The 18,949-nt window shown below is 46.7% G+C and overlaps 1 protein-coding gene across 6 annotated transcripts in view; it reads right to left on the bottom strand.

Annotated features, from left to right (window-relative positions):
- The window catches only part of TUBGCP2 (tubulin gamma complex component 2), a 1,139,845-nt gene that overhangs the window by 1,025,175 nt on the left and 95,721 nt on the right, over window positions 1–18,949 (bottom strand). For all 6 annotated transcript variants that reach the window (XM_073573858.1, XM_073573862.1, XM_073573860.1 and 3 more), the window contains one exon: window positions 6,256–6,384. In XM_073573858.1, coding sequence (XP_073429959.1) covers window positions 6,256–6,384 — 129 coding nt within the window. The remainder of the gene's footprint in view (window positions 1–6,255; window positions 6,385–18,949) is intronic.

Genomic DNA, 18,949 nt, shown 5'->3' with positions numbered 1-18,949 from the left:
AAGTTTGCAGAGTGTGACGTCCGTCTGCAAGTCTGGGCTGCAGTAAGACAGCACCCCGAGGAACCCCGATACCCTTTACTCCTATACAGGGATCTCGATTTACAGCAGAGCCCAGGAGGTAGCTGTCTGAATAAGAGCAGCGGACAAGAGCAGGACGGTCACCAGAAAGGGGTTAAAAAAACGGGACCAAAAGCGTAGTCAGGAATCAGAGTCTAAACCAGGCGGGCAGCAGAGGTACAAAAATGGCAGACAGCAGCAGAGTCAAATCCAGGGCAAGGTTAGAGTCATAAACCGGGAGGGCAGCAGAGGTACAAAATCGTTAGGCAGTCGCAGCGTGAAAAACCAGGCCAAGGTCAGAGTCGTAAACCAGGAGGGTGGCAGAGGTACAAAATCGTCAGGCAGAAGCAGAGTCAGAAATCCAGGCAAAGGTCAGAATCAAAGATAGCAAATAAACTAGCACACTGGGGAAACCAAGACTATATCAGGCGGCCTGCAAGACAGGCCCCAAGGTATTTGAAGGATCAGGCTATCCCTCACAGGTTCAGTGTCTGATGATGTCATTTGGACCGCCCCCAGGACCAGGCCAGATGGTGATGCACCAACCCTTTCATGAATGACAGAGGAGCAATGCCTGCGCAGGAGCCCCATCTCTGTCACCACCACCCACAGGGAAACCACGGCGCCTCCTAGTGGCCGAGGCAGGAACAGCCGTCCCTGAGTCTGACGGTGACGTGACCGCCCGGTGCCTCCCAGTGGTTGAGATCGGATCGGCAGTCCCTGTATCTGACGGCGACGTGACAGTCCGGCGCCTCCCAGTGGCCGAGGCAGGAGCAGCAGTCCCTGTATCTGACGGCGACGTGACAGTCCGGCACCTCCCAGTGGCCGAGGCAGGAACAGCAGTCCCTGTATCTGACGGCGACGTGACAGTCCGGCGCCTCCCAGTGGCCGAGGCAGGAATAGTAGTCCCTGTGTCTGACGGCGACGTGACACAGAGCCCCTGATGTGCCTAAACAGTAGAAACCCCCCACAAGTGACCCCATTTTGGAAACTAGACCGCCCAAGGAACTTATCTAGATGTGTGGTGAGCACTTTGAACCCCCAAGTGCTTCACAGAAGTTTATAACGCAGAGCCATGAAAATAAAAAATCATTTTTTTTCCCACAAAAATTATTTTAGCCCCCATTTTTTTATTTTCCCAAGGGTAACAGGAAAAATTAGACCCCAAAAGTTGTGCAATTTTTCATGAGTACGCCAATACCACATATGTGGGGGTAAACCACTGTTTGGGCACACGTTGGGACTCGGAATGGAGGGAGCATTGTTTGACTTTTTGAACGCAAAATTGGCTGGAATAAATGGTGGCGCCATGTCACGTTTGGAGACCTCCTGATGTGCCTAAACAGTGCAAACCCCTCAATTCTAACTCCAACCCTAATCATAACCCTAACCACAACCCTAACCCCAACACACCCCTAACCCTAATCCCAACTCTAACCCAAACCACAAGCATAACCCTAATCCCAACCCAACCCTAACCTTGACCCTAATTCCAACCCTAACCCTAATCCCAACCCTAATTCCAACCCTAACCCTAATTCCAACCCTAACGGAAAAATAAAAATATTTTATTTTATTATTTGTCCCTACCTATGAGAGTTTATCACAGTGATCAAAATAAATGAATGAATTTGCAGCCGGCAGATTCCAGTGGGCACACTGTGCATGCCCCCGCCATTTTCCAAGATGGCGACGCCCATGATGCGGGACACCGGGACGGCCAGAGGGACAGGAGGTACCGGGGTGGGTGGGGGGGGATCAGAAGGCTGGGGGGAGCGGAGGGAAGGGGAGCTGATGATGACTGCAGTGACCGATCGCTGCCGTCGGCCTATCGGTGCCATCAGTCAGTGGGGGGGTCTCATCGGTGTCTGCAGCCATGGCCGATGCTATTACACAACAAGAGAACACAAAATGACAAATTTGCAAAAATACTCTGCAGTAAAAAACATGACAGTAATCAACAAGTGCTGTGTAACAAATACAGGGTATTTAATCGATACGTTTTTTGCAAAAAATGTATACCAAGCCGCTTCACCATGTCACGGTAACCCTTCACGAAGCAGTCCCTATCTAATGTATTTAAAACCTGAACATGTGAACAGTGTCTAAATGAACAGGATACAGACAGGCGCCTCCTAGTATATGGGCTTGTGGTGTAAGACAGCTCATTTATGTGCATGTCACACAGGAGAGGGGTGGGGTCTCCCAAACCATGCTTAGCAAGGAAAAACGGATTAAAAACATATGTGACATGCACAAGTGTGAACAAGTCAGTAAGACAATGCTCACACCACCCAATGGCTGAAACACAACAAGAGAACACAAAATGACAAATTAGCAAAAATACTCTGCAGTAAAAAAACATGACAGTAATCAGCAAGTACTGTATAACAAATACAGGGTATTTAATTGATACTTTTTTGGAAAAAATGTATACCAAGCAGCTTCACCACGCCACGGAAACCCTTCACGAAGCAGTCCCTATCTAATGTATTTAAAACCTGAACATGTGAACAGTGTCTAAATGACATTGGGTGGTGTGAGCATTGTCTTACTGACTTGTTCACACTTGTGCATGTCACATATGTTTTTATGGCCGATGCTATTGCAGCATCTGCCATGGCTTGATTGTAATATTTCACCAAATTTAATTGGGGAAATATTACAATCGCACTGCGAATGTGCCCGCCATTTTCCAAGATTGCGGCGCCCATGAGCCGGGACACTGGAAGCCAGAGCGGGACTCGGAGGCACCGTGGAGGGTGAGGGGGGGGAGCGGACTGCGGGGGGGAGCGGAGGGAAGGGGAGGGGGAGCAGATTGTGACGGCGGTGGCCGATGGCTGCCGTCAGTCCGTGTCGGGGGCCGATAGCCCCCGCCAGCTGGTGTGGGGAGGTTAAATTAGTGTCTCCAGCCATGTCCGATGCTACTGCAGCATCGGCCATGGCTGGATTGTAATGTTTCATCAAATTTCATTGATGAAATATTACTATCGCTCTGATTGGCTGTTTCACTTTCAACAGCCAATCAGAGCGATCGTAGCCACGTGGGGGCTAAGCCACCCCCCCGTGGTGAAGTATAAGGGTCCTGTGTGTGCGGGTCGGGTGACCTTTCATTGACCCCGGTCACCAGACCCACAGGAGGCCGATTTATACCATGATGCCTACGTAGGCGTCATGGGTCATTTAGGCACGACTTTTCATGCCTACATAGGCTTCATGGGTCGGGAAGGGGGTTAAAGGGAATCTGTCACCTAATTTTCGGCCTATCAGCTGCGGCCACAGCCATCAGGGATTTATCTACAGCATTCTGTAATGCTGTAGATAAACCCCCGAAGAAACCTGAAAGATAAGAAAAACACGTTAGATTATACTCACCTGGGGACGTGGTAAGGTGCGGTGGGTGTCGCGGTCCGGTGCCTCCCATCTTCATACGATGACGTCCTCCTTCTTGCTTCTCCCTCGGCTCCTGCGCAGGAGTACTTTCTCTGCCCTAATGAGGGTAGGGCAGAGTACTGCAGTGCGTAGGCGCCGGAGCGCTCTGACCTTTCCCGGCACCTGCGCACTGTAGTAATTTACTCTGCCCTCAACAGGGCAGAGAAAGTACGCCTGCGCAGGAGCCGAGGGAGAAGCAAGGAGGACGTCATCGTAAGAAGATGGGAGTCGCCGGATCGGACGGCTAAACCGAACCCATCGGACCGGACGCCGGGTTGAGTATAACGTAACCTTAAAGATAAGAAAAAAGGTACATCGGGGCTTATCTACAGCATTACAGAATGCTGTAGATAAGCCCCTGATGTCAGTGACCGCAACTAATAGTCCAAAAATGGGGTGACAGACTCCCTTTAATGACCGGGCCAATTTTTACAATTCTGACCACTGTCACTTTATGAGGTTATAACTATTGAATGCTTTAATGGATCACGCTGATTATGAAAATGTTTTTTCGTGACAGATTGTACTTCATGTTAGTGGTAAAATGTCTTCAATACAACTTGCGCATTTATGAAAAAAACAGAAGTATGGCAAAAAGTTTTACAATTTTGTAATTTTCAAACGTTTAATTATTATGCCCTTAAATCAGAGCGATATGTCACACAAATTACTTAAACAGTAACATTTCCCACATGACTACTTTACATCAGCACAATTTTGGAAACATTTTTTCTTTGTTAGGAAGTTATAAGGGTTAAAAGTTGACCAATGAATTCTCAGTTTTACAACAAAATTAACAAAATTATTTTTTAGGGACCATTTAAAAAGTCACTTTGAGGGGTGTACATGACAGAAAATACCCAAGAGAGACACCATTCTAAAAACCACATTCAAGAAGTTTATTAACCCTTCAGGTGCTTCACAGGAATTGAAACAATGTGGAAGGAAAAAATAACTTTAACAAATATTTTAATTAAGAACCTTTTTTTTTTTTTATTTTCACAAGGGTAAAAAGAGAAAATGAACCACAAAATTTGTTGTGCAATTTCTCCTGAATACGCCGATACCCCATATATGGGGGTAAACCACTGTTTGGGCGCACGGCAGAGCTTGGGAGGGAAGGAGCACCGTTTGACTTTTTCAATGCAGAATTGACTGGAATTGAGATCGGATGCCATGTTGCGTTTGGAGAGCCCCTGATGTGCCTAAACAGTGGAAACCCCCCACAAGTGACACCACTTTTGAAACTAGACCCCTTAAGGAACTTATCTAGATGTGTGGTGAGTACTTTGAACCCCAAAGTGCTTCATAGAAGCTTATGACGTAGAGCCATGAAAATAAAAAATATAATTTTTTCCACAAAATTGAACTTTTTCCAAAAAATTTTTATTTTCACAAGGGTAACAGGAGAAACTGGACCCTAAAAGTTGTTGTGCAATTTATCCCGAGTACACTGATACCCCATATGTTAGGGGGAAACACTGTTTGGGTGCATGGTGGAGCTCTGAAGGGAAGGAGTGCTTCCAGACTTTGATGGAATGGTCTGCTGCCGTCATGTTGCATTTGCAGAGCCCTTGATGTGCCTAAACAGTAGAAACCCCCCAAGTGACCCCATTTAGGAAACTAGACCCCCCCCCCCCCCAAGGAGCTTATCTAGATGTGTGGTGAGCACTTTGAACCCCCAAGTGCTTCACAGAAGTTTATAAACGCAGAGCCGTAAAAATAAAAAATGGTTGTTTTTCCAGAACAATTAATTTTTAGCCCCCAATATTTTATTTTCCCAAGGGTAAGAGGAGAAATTAGACCCCCAAAGTTGTTACACAATTTGTCCAGAGTACGCTGATGCCCCCGTATGTGGGGGGGTAAATCACTGTTTGGGCGCACGGCAGAGCTCAGAAGGGAGGGAGCACCGTTTGACTTTTTGAATGTAAAATTGGCTGGAATTAATCGTGGCGCCATGTCGCGTTTGGAGACCCCCTGATGTACCTAAACAGTGTAAACCCCCCTATTCTAACTTCAACCCTTAACCCATCACACTCCTTACCCTAATCCCAACACAATCCTAACTCTAATTCCAACCCTAACCATAACCCTGACCACACACTTAACCCCAACACACCCTTAACCCTAACTCTAATCCCAACCCCAACTCACTTTAGCCTAACTAACCCTAATGGGAAGATGGAAATAAATATATTTTCTTTATTTCAATATTTTTCGCTAACTAAGGGGGCGATAAAGGGGGTGGTTTACTATTTTTTTTATTTTGATCACTGTGAAAGGGTCTATCACAGTGACCAAAATGAACCAATAGGAAAATCTTCCTATTGTTGCCGGGTGCTGGCTGGCAGATCTCGGCGGGCGCACTGCGCTCGCCATTTTCTTCCCGGAAGACGACACCAGCGGCCGTGGGGGGAGGCCAAAAGACCTAGGGACACCGGGCGGTACCCCGGGGCAGGGGGGAACAGAGGACCCCATTAAATGGCATATTTGACTTGCGATCGTCGTTATACGGTTAAAAATGGCGATCGCGACACTGGGGTCGGTAAAAACCAACCCGAATTATGTTCTATGGGGTCTCGGCATTTTTGTTGACTTAGATAAATGGAATATTTTGAAGTGAACTGTAAAATTCATAATACTGCATTAATAAAAATAATCCAGAGTTTACATAAACACAATGTTAGTCATAAATGATGCGATTTAAAAAAAATCCCTTTTCATAAACCCTTTTAAAGCTCTACATTTGTCCAAATACTGTCGTACCTCTTTGTCATCTGTAAGTTTGGAAAGTAGATATACTATTGGGTCAAGATTGCGAGTATTCTTCAACTTTAATTCTTCATATTTCTTTAGAAAATCTTCTGGTGTCCTGGAGAATTCTGCTATTTTCACCTGTGAAAAATGTGTGTTAATTTGAAGGTATTGAAATAAAGATTTACACTTGTTTCAACACAGTAAATAACAAGTAAGCTGTATTTAAGGCAGGGTTCACATACCAATTGCCTCTATGTTCAATTGCTTTGTCTAAAGGGATTTGGACGAATGTGCTGATGGGCCCACTGACTACAATGATGCAAAAGGAGTCACATTGTGCTTTGTCGTGCACCACTTTTTTTTTAATATATGCCTGGTTAAGGTGGGCAGGAAGTTATAGTCAACTGACAGACTTTCTCCACACAAAAGACACATCCCCACCACCTCCAATTCATGCTGAAAAACAGCTTAAATTTATTTTGAAAAAAAGAGCAAAAAGGGTTTCAATATCACACAGTATTCTCATTACAGCTCCTACTACTAAGAAGAGGCGAGTGTGAAAGTCTAGAAGGAACACTCAGCACGGCAAGATACCGGGCATATTGTGCACCAGCACCTAGCACATAATTAAAGGGAATCTGCCACCTAATTCTCGGCCTATCAGCAGCGGCCACAGCCATCAGGGGCTTATGTACAGCATCTGGCTCAGGGGTAGGAAACAAAGGGTGGTTATTACTGGCGCAAACTCGGACTGGGTCACGGTTAGAGCCCCGTCACACATAGCGACTCACCAGCGATCCCGACAACGATATAAACGTGTCAGGATCGCTGGTGAGTCGCTACATGATCGCTGGTGAGCTGTCAAACATACAGCTTCATCAGCGATCAGCACGGCGTCGCTGTGTACTTTAGTTACCAGCGCACTGAGGAGCTGGTAACTAAGGTACACATCGGGTTTCTAAGGGGCGTGCGTCACTTAGAAACCCGATGTGTACCTTGGTTACCAGCTCCCTGCATCAGCGTGCTAGTAACTAAAGTACACATCGGGTTTCTAGGCACAGCGCGCCCCCTTAGAAACCCGATGTGTACCTTAGTTACCAGCTCCTGCTTGCTGGTCTCCCGCCTGTCACACGCAGCAAAGCATGCTGACCAGCGGGAGACCAGCGACCCCAAAAATGTCCAGGGCTTTCCATCAACGATCAGCGATAACGGAAGGGGGGCCGGTCGCTGATCCTTGTCACACACAGCGATCTCGCTGGTGAGATCGCTGTGGCGTCAAAAAACTAGTGACTCAGCAGCGATCTCGCTAGCAAGATCGCTGTGTGACGGGGCCCTTAGCAGTGGGGTACCACAGGGGTCAGTATTGGGCCCGCTACTTTTTAACATTTATTAATGACCTTGTAGGGGGCATACAGAGTAGAATTTCAATATTTGCAGATGATACTAAACTCTGCAATCAATACAGAGGAGGACAATTTTATATTACAGGAGGATTTATGTAAACTAGAAGCTTGGGCTGAGAAATGGCAAATGAGCTTTAATGGGGATAAATATAAGGTCATGCACTTGGGTAGAACAAACAAGATGTATAATTATGTGCTTAATTGTAAAACACTGGGCAAAACTGTCACTGAAAAAGATCTGGGTGTATGGGTGGACGACAAACTCACATTTAGTGGCCAGTGTCAGGCAGCTGCTGCAAAGGCAAATATAATAATGGGATGCATTAAAAGAGGCATAGATGCTCATGAGGAGAACATTATTTTACCTCTATATAAGTCACTAGTGTGACCACACTTAGAATACTGTGTACAGTTCTGGTCTCCGGTGTATAAGAAAGACATAGCTGAACTGGAGCGGGTGCAGAGAAGAGAGACCAAGGTTATTAGGGAACTGGGGGGGGTCTGCAATACCATGATAGGTTATTTCACTTGGGGTTATTTAGTTTGGAAAATCAAAGGCTTAGGGGTGATCTTATTACAATGTATAAATATATGCGGGGACAGTACAAATACCTTTCTAATGATCTTTTTACTCTTAGACCTGTAACGGGGACAAAGGGGCATCCTCTACGTCTGGAGGAAAGAAGGTTTAAGCATACTCACAGACGTGGATTCTTTACTGTAAGAGCAGTGAGACTATGGAACTTAATGCCATATGATGTTGTAATGAGTGATTCCCTAATAAAATTTAAGAATGGACTGGATGCCTTTCTTGAAAAGTAAAATATTACAGGGTATATACACTAGTTTCCTTACTATTGCGTTGATCCAGGGAGCTAGTGTGATTGCCGTATGTGGAGTTGGGAAGGAATTTTTCTCCCCAATGTGAAGCTTACTGTTTGCCACATGGGTTTTTTTTGCCTTCCTCTGGATCAACATGTTAGGGCAAGTTAGGATAGGATATGGGTTGCAGAGAAAGATTTCCAGTTTGTCAAGGAGCGCTTCCGGCTGATTCATTAATTACTCCCGAGTATTTCAAGGAATATCCAGAAAAAGAAGGGGGGTGGAGATCTAAGTGCAGAGTTTTAATTATGTCAGAAAGAAATAAAAAATTCTTCTCACATTTTTGGTGTCTTGTTGCTCAGCGTATAACCCTGTGTTTTGGTACTGGAGTAATCGTCTGGATCTGCTGGCCTGCAGCTCAAAACATGTGGAACGAACTACCTTGTAGGAGATTCGTCAGAGAATGCAAAAAAGGATTTCCAGTTTGTCAAGGAGCGCTTCCGGCTGATTCATTAATTACTCCGAATATTTAAAGGAATATCCAGTTTATTATTAGACATAAAAACACAACGCATTTCGGCTATACAAAAAATTAGCCTTCATCAGGTAAAATCATATATCTTTAACCCCTTCACCCCCAAGGGTGGTTTGCACGTTCATGATCGGGCCAATTTTTACAATTCTGACCACTGTCCCTTTATGAGGTCAAAACTCTGGAACGCTTCCATGGATCCCTGTGATTCTTACATTGTTTTCTCGTGACATATTGTACTTCATGATAGTAGTAAAATTTCATTCAAATAACTTGTGTTTATTTGTGAAAAAAATGAAAATTTGTGGAAAATTTTGAAAATTTCACAATTTTCCAACTTTGAATTTTTATGCCCTTAAATCGCAGAGATACGGCACACAAAAAACTTGATAACTAACATTTCCCACATGTTTACTTTACATCAGCACAATTTTGGAACCCAAATTTTTTTTTGTTAGGAAGTTATAAGGGTTAAAAATTGACCAACGATTTCTCATTTTTGCAACACCATTTTATTTTTATGGACCACATCACATTTGAAGCCACTTTGAGGGGTCTATATGATAGAAAATACCCAAAAGTGACACCATTCTAAAAACTGCACCCCTTAAGGTGCTCAAAACCACATTCAAGAAGTTTATTAACCCTTTTGGTGCGTCACAGGAATTTTTTTGAATATTTAAAAAAAAATGAACATCTAACTTTTTTTCACAAAAAAAATAATTCAGGTTCAATTTTTTTTATTTTACCAAGGGTAACAGGAGAAATTGGACTGCAAAAGTTATTGTGCAATTTGTCCTGAGTACGCTGATACCTGATATGTGGGGGGGAACGACTGTTTCGGCGCATGGCAGAGCTCAGAAGGGAAGGAGCGTCGTTTGACTTTTTCAATGCAAAATTGGCTGGAATTGAGATCGGACACCATGTCGCGATAGGAAAACCCCTGATGTACCAAAACAGTGGAAATCCCCACAAATGACACCATTTTGGAAACTAGACCCCCTAAGGAACTTATCTAGATATGTGGTGAGAACTTTGAACCCACAAGGGCTTCACAGAAGTTTATAACGCCCGGGCGCGAAAATAAAAAATTCGTATTTTTTCCACAAACATGATCTTTTAGTCACCAATATTTTTATTTTCCCAAGGGTACCAGGAGAAATTGGACACCAAAAGTTGTTGTCCAATTTGTCCCGAGTACGCTGACACCCCATATGTGGGAGAAAACTACTGTATGGACACACGTCGGGGCTCGGAAGGGAAGTAGTGACGTTTTGGAATGCAGACTTTGATGGAATGGTCTGCGGGTGTCATGTTGCCTTTGGAGAGCCCCTAATGTACCTAAACTATTGAAACTCCCCACAAGTGACCCCATTTTGGACACTAGACCCCCCACAGAACTTATCTAGATGTGTGGTGAGCACTTTGAACCCCTAAGTGCTTCACAGAAGTTTATAACGCTAGGGCGTGAAAATAAGAAAATCATTTTTTTCCACAAAAATGATATTTTTGCCCCCAATTTTTTATTTTCCTAAGGGTAACAGGAGAAATTGGACTCCAAAAGTTGTTTTGCAATTTGTCCTGAGTAGGCCGATACCCTACATGTGGGGGTAAAACACTGTTTGGGCGCATGGCAGAGCTTGGAAGGGAAGGAGCACCATTTGACTTTTTCAACGCAGAATTGGCTGGAATTGAGATCAGACACCATGTTGCATTTGGAGAGCACCTGATGTGCCCAAACAGTGGAAACCCCCAATTCTAACTCCAACCCGAACCCCAACACACCCTTAACCCTAACCACAGCCCTAACCCTAGCCCTGGCCCTAATCCTAACCCTAACAAGAAAATGGAAATAAATACATTTTCTTTTAATTTTATTATTTTTCCCTAACTAAGGGGGTGATAACGGGGGGTTTGATTTACTATTTATGGCGGTTTTTATTTTTGGCAGCTGTCGCACGCTAAAAGACGCCTTTTATTGTAAAAATAGTTTTTGCATCACCACATATTGAGAGCTATAATTTTTCCATATTTTGACCCACTGAGTCATGTGAGGTCTTATTCTTTGCGGGACGAGTTGACGTTTTTATTGGTACCATTTTCGGGCACGTGACATTTTTTGATCGCTTTTTATTCCGATTTTTGGAACGCAGAATGAACAAAAACAAGCGTTTCATGAATTTCTTTTGGGGGGGGTGCGTTTACACCGTTCCGCGTGTGGTAAAATTGATAAAGCGGTTTTATTTTTCGGGTCAGTACGTTTACAGCGATACCTCATTTATGTCATTTTTTTATGTTTTGGCGGTTTTATGCAATGAAAACTATTTTATATAAAAAATAATTATTTCTGCATCGCTTTATTCTGCGAGCTATAACTTTTTTATTTTTTCGCTGATGATGCTGTATGGCGGCTCGTTTTTTTGCGGGACAAGATGACGTATTCAGTGGTACCATGGATATTTATATGTGTCTTTTTGATCGCGCGTTATTGCACTTTTTGTTTGGCGGTATGATAAATCATTTTTTGCTTCGTTTATTTTTATTTTTATTTTTTAAGGGGTTGGTCGTTACAAAGGCGGCGATACCTAATATGTGTACTTTTATTGTTTTTTTTTTTTATTTCCAAAAAAATAGGTATTAGACCTACCGGTAATGATGTTTCCAGGAGTCCATCCTGACAGCACCATGGAGGACGTCCTCCTTACAGGGACAGGAAAGCACACGAGAGGTTAAAAGGTCATGTCCCACCCCCTTTCCCTCAGTGATTTAACAAGTACCACAAGGTGGATGATGCTAGTAACAGTTTAATGAAACAATCATATTACAGCATATGACATAACATAATACATTGTAGTATAACACAACCGGGAGGGAACTACCCGTGCTGTCAGGATGGACTCCTGGAAACATCATTACCGGTAGGTCTAATACCTATTTTCCAGGACGTCCACCTGACAGCACCATGGAGAGTACCAAAGCACCAGGGTGGGATTACCGCCTGGAGAACCTTTCTCCCAAATGCGGTCTGTTGACCAGCTAACACATCAAGCTTGTAGTGCATGCAGAATGTATTAAGACTGGCCCAGGTTGCTGCTCTACAGATTTGATCAACCGACGCCTCCGCCCGTTCGGCCCATGAGGCGGATACCGCCCTTGTAGAGTGGGCTTTCATGGAATCTGGCGGGTTGGCGCCTTCAGCTTGGTAGGCGTCCGAGATTACAGAGGTAATCCAGCGCGCGATGGACGCCTTAGAGGCCCTCTTCCCCTTATTTCTACCCCCAAAAAGGATGAACAGGTTTGGGTCTATGCGCCAGCTATTGGTGGCCTCTAGATAGTCTAGAACTGCGCGCCTTACATCCAGCGAGTGAAGACGCTGCTCCTTTCTATTACGGGGATTATCACAAAAAGATGGTAACACTACCTCTTGGTTTAGATTTTTTGGAGAGGCCACCTTTGGGGTAAATGCCGGGTCTAACCTTAAGATTATACGGTCAGCTCTTATCTGGAGATATGGGTCCTTAGTGGACAGGGCCTGGATCTCCCCCTATTCTTTCGGCCGTGGTAATGGCTACTAGGAAGGCCGTTTTACGAGTGAGAGCAGAGATGGTTATTTTCTCCCGAGAGCGTAGGGGCCTGTACAGAGAAAGCTGAGTACCAGGCCCAGGTCCCAAGGTGGGGTGAGCTGCCTAATTGTGGGGCGCAGGCACTGTGTGGCTCTTATAAATCTTATTACCCAGGGATGCGAAGCTAACTGGTAATCGAAGACGGCGCTCAAGGCTGAAACCTGGACCTTTAGAGTGCTGGGTTTAAGGCCTTTATTAAAACCTGCCTGCAAAAAGCTTAGTATGTTAGGGAGGTCAGGGGCGCCTGCCACAAGATCGGACCTGCCACTCTCCAGACAGAATCTTTTCCATATTTTTCGATAGATTGCGGATATCACCGGTTTCCTACTGGCCTGTAGGGCGGATATGACCTGATCCGACAATCCCTTTGCCTTCAGGATGTCCCTCTCAGGATCCAAGCCGATAGGTGGAGTCTTGCTGGGTCCGGGTGGTGGATCGGGCCCTGGTGGATGATGTCCTTCCATGGGGGTAGCTCGACTGGATTTTCTACTGCCATGGCTCCTAGAATGGGAAACCAGCTTCTCCTCGGCCAATATGGCACAATCAACATCACTCTTGCGTGGTCCTCGCATATCTTCCTGAGCACTGCCAGTATGAGAGCCAGTGGTGGGAACGTATAAGAGAGGGATTCTCCCCAGGTCTGACTCAGGGCGTCTACGCCTTCCGGGTGGTCCGTCGGATTCAGGGAGTAGAATCTGGGGACCTTCGAGTTCTTCCGGCTTGCGAAAAGATCTATACTGGGGGTCCCCCAACGCTGACAAAGATGGTCAAAGATTTCCATGTTCAGTTCCCATTCTGTCGGGTGGATCTGTTGTCTGCTCAAGTAATCTGCCACTTTGTTTTGGGAACCTTCTAAGTGTACTGCGGTCACTGATCGGACTGTTCGCTCTGCCCACGTGAATATTTTTCCCACCAGGGCCTGTAGTGGTTGATGTCTGGTCCCTCCCTGGTGCTTCAGGAATGCCACTGCCGTTATATTGTCGGATAATATGCGGACGTGACGATTCTTTAGTACCGACTGGTTTCTCCGCAACGCTTCCCAGACCGCGAAGAGCTCTCTGAAATTGGAGGATCTGGTCCTGATGTCTGATGGCCATTTCCCCTGGAAGATCTTCCCTTCTATGTGGGCCCCCCATCCCCACGCACTGGCGTCTGTGGTGACTACCACGTATGGAGAGGTTGTCCATTGTACCCCCACCTGAAGGTTTCTGGACTGTGTCCACCACCGCAGGGATTCCTTCACTCGTTCTTAGGGGTTTGTTTAGCGACGCCTGACTTCTGCTTGGGTAGCCAGGATATTCTGTCGGCTGAGTCTAGGAGGACTCCGAGGAATACTTTTCTGGTGTCTGGCCTGAGGTCCGACTTCTCCCAGTTGATCACCCAGCCAAGGAACTCCATTACGGTAGTTGCCCGGATCCTGTCTCGAATGAGCGCTTCTCTGGATCTTGCCACCAGTAGGAAGTCGTCCAGGTATGGAATGATCACAATACCCTGATCTCTCAGGTAGGCCACCACCTCTACCACCAGTTTTGTAAAGATTCTGGGAGCTGAGGCCAACCCGAATGGAAGACACTGGAACTGGAAGTGGCAGGTCCGCGAACCTTAGTAGGCTCTGGGATGAGGGAAGGATAGGGACCTGGTAGTATGCCTTTTTTAGGTCTAGGGTGCACATAACGGCGTCCCTGTCTATTAGGGGAATTGCGGATCGAATCGATTCCATCCGGAATCTCTTGTATCTGACCCAGGCATTTAGTGGTTTCAGGTTTATGATGGTACGGGTCTCGCCGGAAGGTTTTGCGATCGAAAACAGGGAAGAGTAGTGCTCTCTTCCTCTTTCCGTCGGGGGAACTGGTATTATGACCTTTGAGTTTACCATGTCCTGGAGATCCGTCCACATTGCGGAGTCCTCCAGGACAACAGTGGGGGCAATATATCTGTCGGGGGGAGGTGAATAGAGCTCTATACTGTAGCCTTCCGCGATGGTTCTGAGGACCCACCGATTGTGGGTGACTCGGGACCAGTTTGCTGCGAAGTGGCGAAGTCTCCCCCCAACACCTATGGTGTCATTGCCTCCTCGATCTTGATTTTGATGTGAATGAGGGACCCCTGTTCCTCCCGCCCTGGCTGAAGGAGCCCTTATAGGAGCTTCTATTGGACTTTGCCCGACCCCTGAATTCCGTCTGTCTCCTGAAGAAGGAGCCTCTCCGAAAGGATTGGGGCCGCCTGGGTTTTTCCTCCGGGAATCCCTTATTTTTATCGGACACTAGCTCTAGAATGTTATCTAGGGCTGGACCAAATACACTCAGGCCCGAGAAGGGGATGGCGCATAGCTTTGTTTTAGAAGCGTTATCCCCCGACCAGGATTTAAGCTAGACTGCTCTCCGGGCCGAATTAGAGAGGGAGCTGTTTCTGGCTGCGAACCTTACTGATTCAGCCGACGTATCCGACAGGAACGCCGTGGCTGATTTCATGAGAGGAAGTGATGCTAGGATCTCTGATCTAGGGGTCTTGTTGGTTAGGTGTTCCTCCAACTGCCCCATCCACAAAAACATAGACCTGGCCACCGAGGTGGCTGCTATGTTGGCCCTAATCAGAGCCGCCGACGTCTCCCATGTTCTTTTTATCAAGACGTCCGCCTTCCTATCCATCAGGTCTCGGAGACCTGATGAGTCCTCGAATGGGATGGCCGTCTTTTTGGTAACCTTGGCGACTGTTACATCTATTTTAGGGACTTCCTCCCATGCCTGTGTTTCCTCGGGATCAAAAGGCAGTCTATTTTTAAAGTCTCGGGAGAGTATCAACTGACGTTCTGCCTCTTTCCACTCCTCCTGGACCATCGTTTTGATGTGTTCACTTACGGGGAACACTACCTGTTTCCGGGCCACTAGTCCTACAAACATTAAGTCCTGTCTGGACTGTGGTTTAGGGACTTCCTCTATCTGCATAGTATTTCTGACTGCCTGGACCAACTCGTCCGTGTCCTCCAGTCTGAACAGGTACTTCCTGCTCTGATCCTGTCTATCCCCCAGGATCTCGCCTTCTTCCTCCTGGTCTGAATCCCGGAATTCGGCTTGCTTCCGACACTGGGTCTGCTTCCCACCTTGGACGCTTGCGACTTGGCCCTGGGCTGGGGGACTGACGCCGTGTGAGGCCGGCTGTAGAGGCCTGAACTTCCTCCCTTATCAGCGATCTCATTTCGGAAAGGAGGGATGGCTGTTCCTCGCCTATGACCCTTGAGGTACAGGGTCCGCATAGGGTCTTGCTATAGGGGTCTGGCAGCTTTACCCTGCATACGGGGCATCGGACCGATTTGGAGGTGGCTTTTGCCGGGTCCTTCACCCCCGAGGGGGATTCTGCCAGGATTCCCTTCTCCTAATAATACAGAATGGGCACCTACTCAGATCTGGGCTGTGAGGATGGGTGGGGGAGGGTGGTTTGCGCTATGCGCACTTACCCCTCCACCTGCTGGAGCGTTGCCTTCCATTCTGGCACGATTCTGCAGAGTGCTGTGGATCTCAGGAGCGCACGCCCAGGATTCAAAGCCGGCGTCTGACGTCACCGGATGTGACGCGCGGCCCCTCCACGATAGGCCGCCTCCTCCACTTCCTGCCCGGGCTCCTGCGTGCGACCGCGCTCTGCTTCTCCCCCCGGTGCTTGCTCAGCCCGCCGCCTGCAGGGAACCGCCCCCCCGCCTGCTATGGCGGTCTGTAGGGGCCTTCCAGCGCTGACCTCGCCGCAGTTGGAGCCATCCTGCGGGTGCTCGGCCCGCCGCCTGCGGGGGCCCGACCTCCGCCTGTCATGTCGCTGCTGCGCCCATCCTTCTGCCGGTGCCCGCTCGGCCCGTCGCCTGCGGGGAGCCGACAATCGCCTGTTATGGAGGTGAGTCCTGGAGCCGAGAGCCTCCCACAGGGAGGAACGGTTCCCTCCAGGAGCGTCGTCCTGCTCCTGGCCTTTGGAGCAGAGGGACTCCCCCATGGGAGAGTTTCGGCCCCGGGACCTCTTGACAGGGGAAGGCTCGGACTGGCCGCACGATCCCCTGAGCCCCTCCGGTAAGTCTCTGGTGTGTCCCTCCGTGCAGGGACAGGAAAAACACTGAGGGAAAGGGGGTGGGACACGACCTTTTAACCTCTCGTGTGCTTTCCTGTCCCTGTAAGGAGGAGGAGGACGTCCTCCATGGTGCTGTCAGGTGGACGTCCTGGAAAATGGATTTATTGGGGGAATATTTTTTTTTTTTTTTTTTAATTTTATTACATAGTCCCAGGTGGGACATCACTGTCCTGTGACAGATCGCTGATCTGTCATATCACAGATCACTGTGACAGATCAGCTGTCACAGGCACTGCTGCAGACTTCCTCATGCCTGCGCTTTGCAGGCACTGAGGAAGTCAGCTCCCTGCAGGCCCCCGAAGGCTCCCGTCGCCATCTTGGATTCGGGGGCCTGCAGGGAAAGAGCACCCCGCAGCAGCGCTGCACATTGCGCTGCTGTGGGGGGCTCAGGGAAGCACGGAGGGAGCCCCCTCCCTGCCAATGCTTCCCTTTAACCCCCGGTACAACGCGATCATGTTTGATTGCGGTGTGCAAGGGGTTAACGTGTCGGGGGTGGTCCGTGACCGCCCCTGACACATTGTGCCGGGTGTCAGCTGTGATAATCAGCTGACAGCCGGCCGCGATCAGCGGCGCTCACCACGTGGGCGCCGCTGATCGCGCTAGACGTACTATCCCGTCCGTGGGCATAGGGGGCCGGGTCCCATGGACTGGATAGTACGTCTGATGTCAGAAAGGGGTTAAAAGACATTTATATAGGGGGGGGGGGAATAAAGGTTCCACCCTTCAATCAATTATCATTGTTTAAAAACACATGAACATCTGTCCAGATTGTTGGGAGGCTAGTTGTAGGTGGAATCTATATTGCTTGGAATCCAATAAAAAATTTAAAAAAAAAACAAAACATTTTCTATGTGTTTTTTTTCCCTTTCCTTCTCCTTTTTCCTTTCTTTTCTCCCTTCTCATTATACATATACTTCTTCCATGTTTAAAATTAATTTAAAATTAAATTTAAAATTAATAAAATTAATAAGGTTATTTATCGTTTAGCATCCATATTAAAGAATTTGTATATATCGCTGATGAGTCAAAACTATTTTTCCAACCCGTAGATAATTTCATTTTATTAGTTTCATCACTAGGGACCATCAGATTAACTAGTATCTGTCGGGACTAGAACTCATGCATTTATATTCCCTGTATCTTTATCGCACTTACATATTTACTCTACAGAGCCACCCACATGTATCATCTCTGGGTGCTTAGTTTCTTTCAATGGGGTTTTTAGCCATTGATTTCTAGCAGGGGATATTTGTGTTCCACACAAATCATTATTATATACTAGAGGAAACATCTCATCAGAAATGGCATATGATCACATTCTTAAGGGGGATTCAAAGCGAACCAACAAGAAACCAGTAGTGAATATATCAAAGAATCTTTTTAGACTTAAGACAACAGTACTATATATTTTCTAGCTTATCATTGAGGCCATCTGGATACCGAGTCCTCAATCTGTATATCCAGAAGGCCTCTTTCTTTAACTGTTGTATCCTGTTCGAAACATCTCCAGGAATCTGTTCAACCGGTGTCAGGGTCACATTGAATTCTTTTTTATGTGTTAGCAGGAGGTGTATTGATAGACTGTGTGTAAGGAGACCAACTTTGGCATTGTGCCTGTGGCCATTCAATCGGGTTCGGACCATTTGTGTGGCCCCCCCCACATATTGGAGGCCACATTCACAATTGATTACATATATTACAAAGTCGCTCGTACATGTCATAAATTGTTCTATTTGAAATATTTCACCTGTACTGTAGGAGACTGTTGTTGTTTGTCTGCTATATTATAGCAACACTGACATTTTTTCTGCTTGCATTTATATACCCCAATTTTATTAACATTCTTTTGGTGTATGATTCCAATGATTTTTGTAAAGTTTTTTGAGGACTTTTGGTTTTTTGAAGAGCTTTTCAGTTGGCTGGGAGCTACCATATTCCTTATTGTTTTTCCCCTTTCTAAATGTAATGTTCAGGGCTTGTGGTAATACATTTCGCAGCAGAGGGTCTTGTTTCAGGAAATACCAGTTGTTACGTGCTACGGAACCACTCAGCACCCAGAATATGTTGTGCTGTTATATGTATGTATAATAGGTTCCATGGGAGATGCATGTCCCTAATGCATCAGCCCAAGGCTGAACCCAGCCGCCCCCCCTCCCCCACCTTTGTAGTTCCCACAGTAAATATCGGCAGGCTCCGGCCACCTGCGGCTATTGTAA

The sequence above is a fragment of the Dendrobates tinctorius genome, unplaced genomic scaffold (genome assembly GCF_039654945.1).
Source record: "Dendrobates tinctorius isolate UK_male_01 unplaced genomic scaffold, ASM3965494v1 ptg000037l, whole genome shotgun sequence".
In the NCBI taxonomy this organism is placed as follows: Eukaryota; Metazoa; Chordata; class Amphibia; order Anura; family Dendrobatidae; genus Dendrobates; species Dendrobates tinctorius.
The sequence above is the reverse complement of the archived record's forward strand: the minus strand, read 5'-3'. Positions and strand labels throughout refer to the sequence as shown.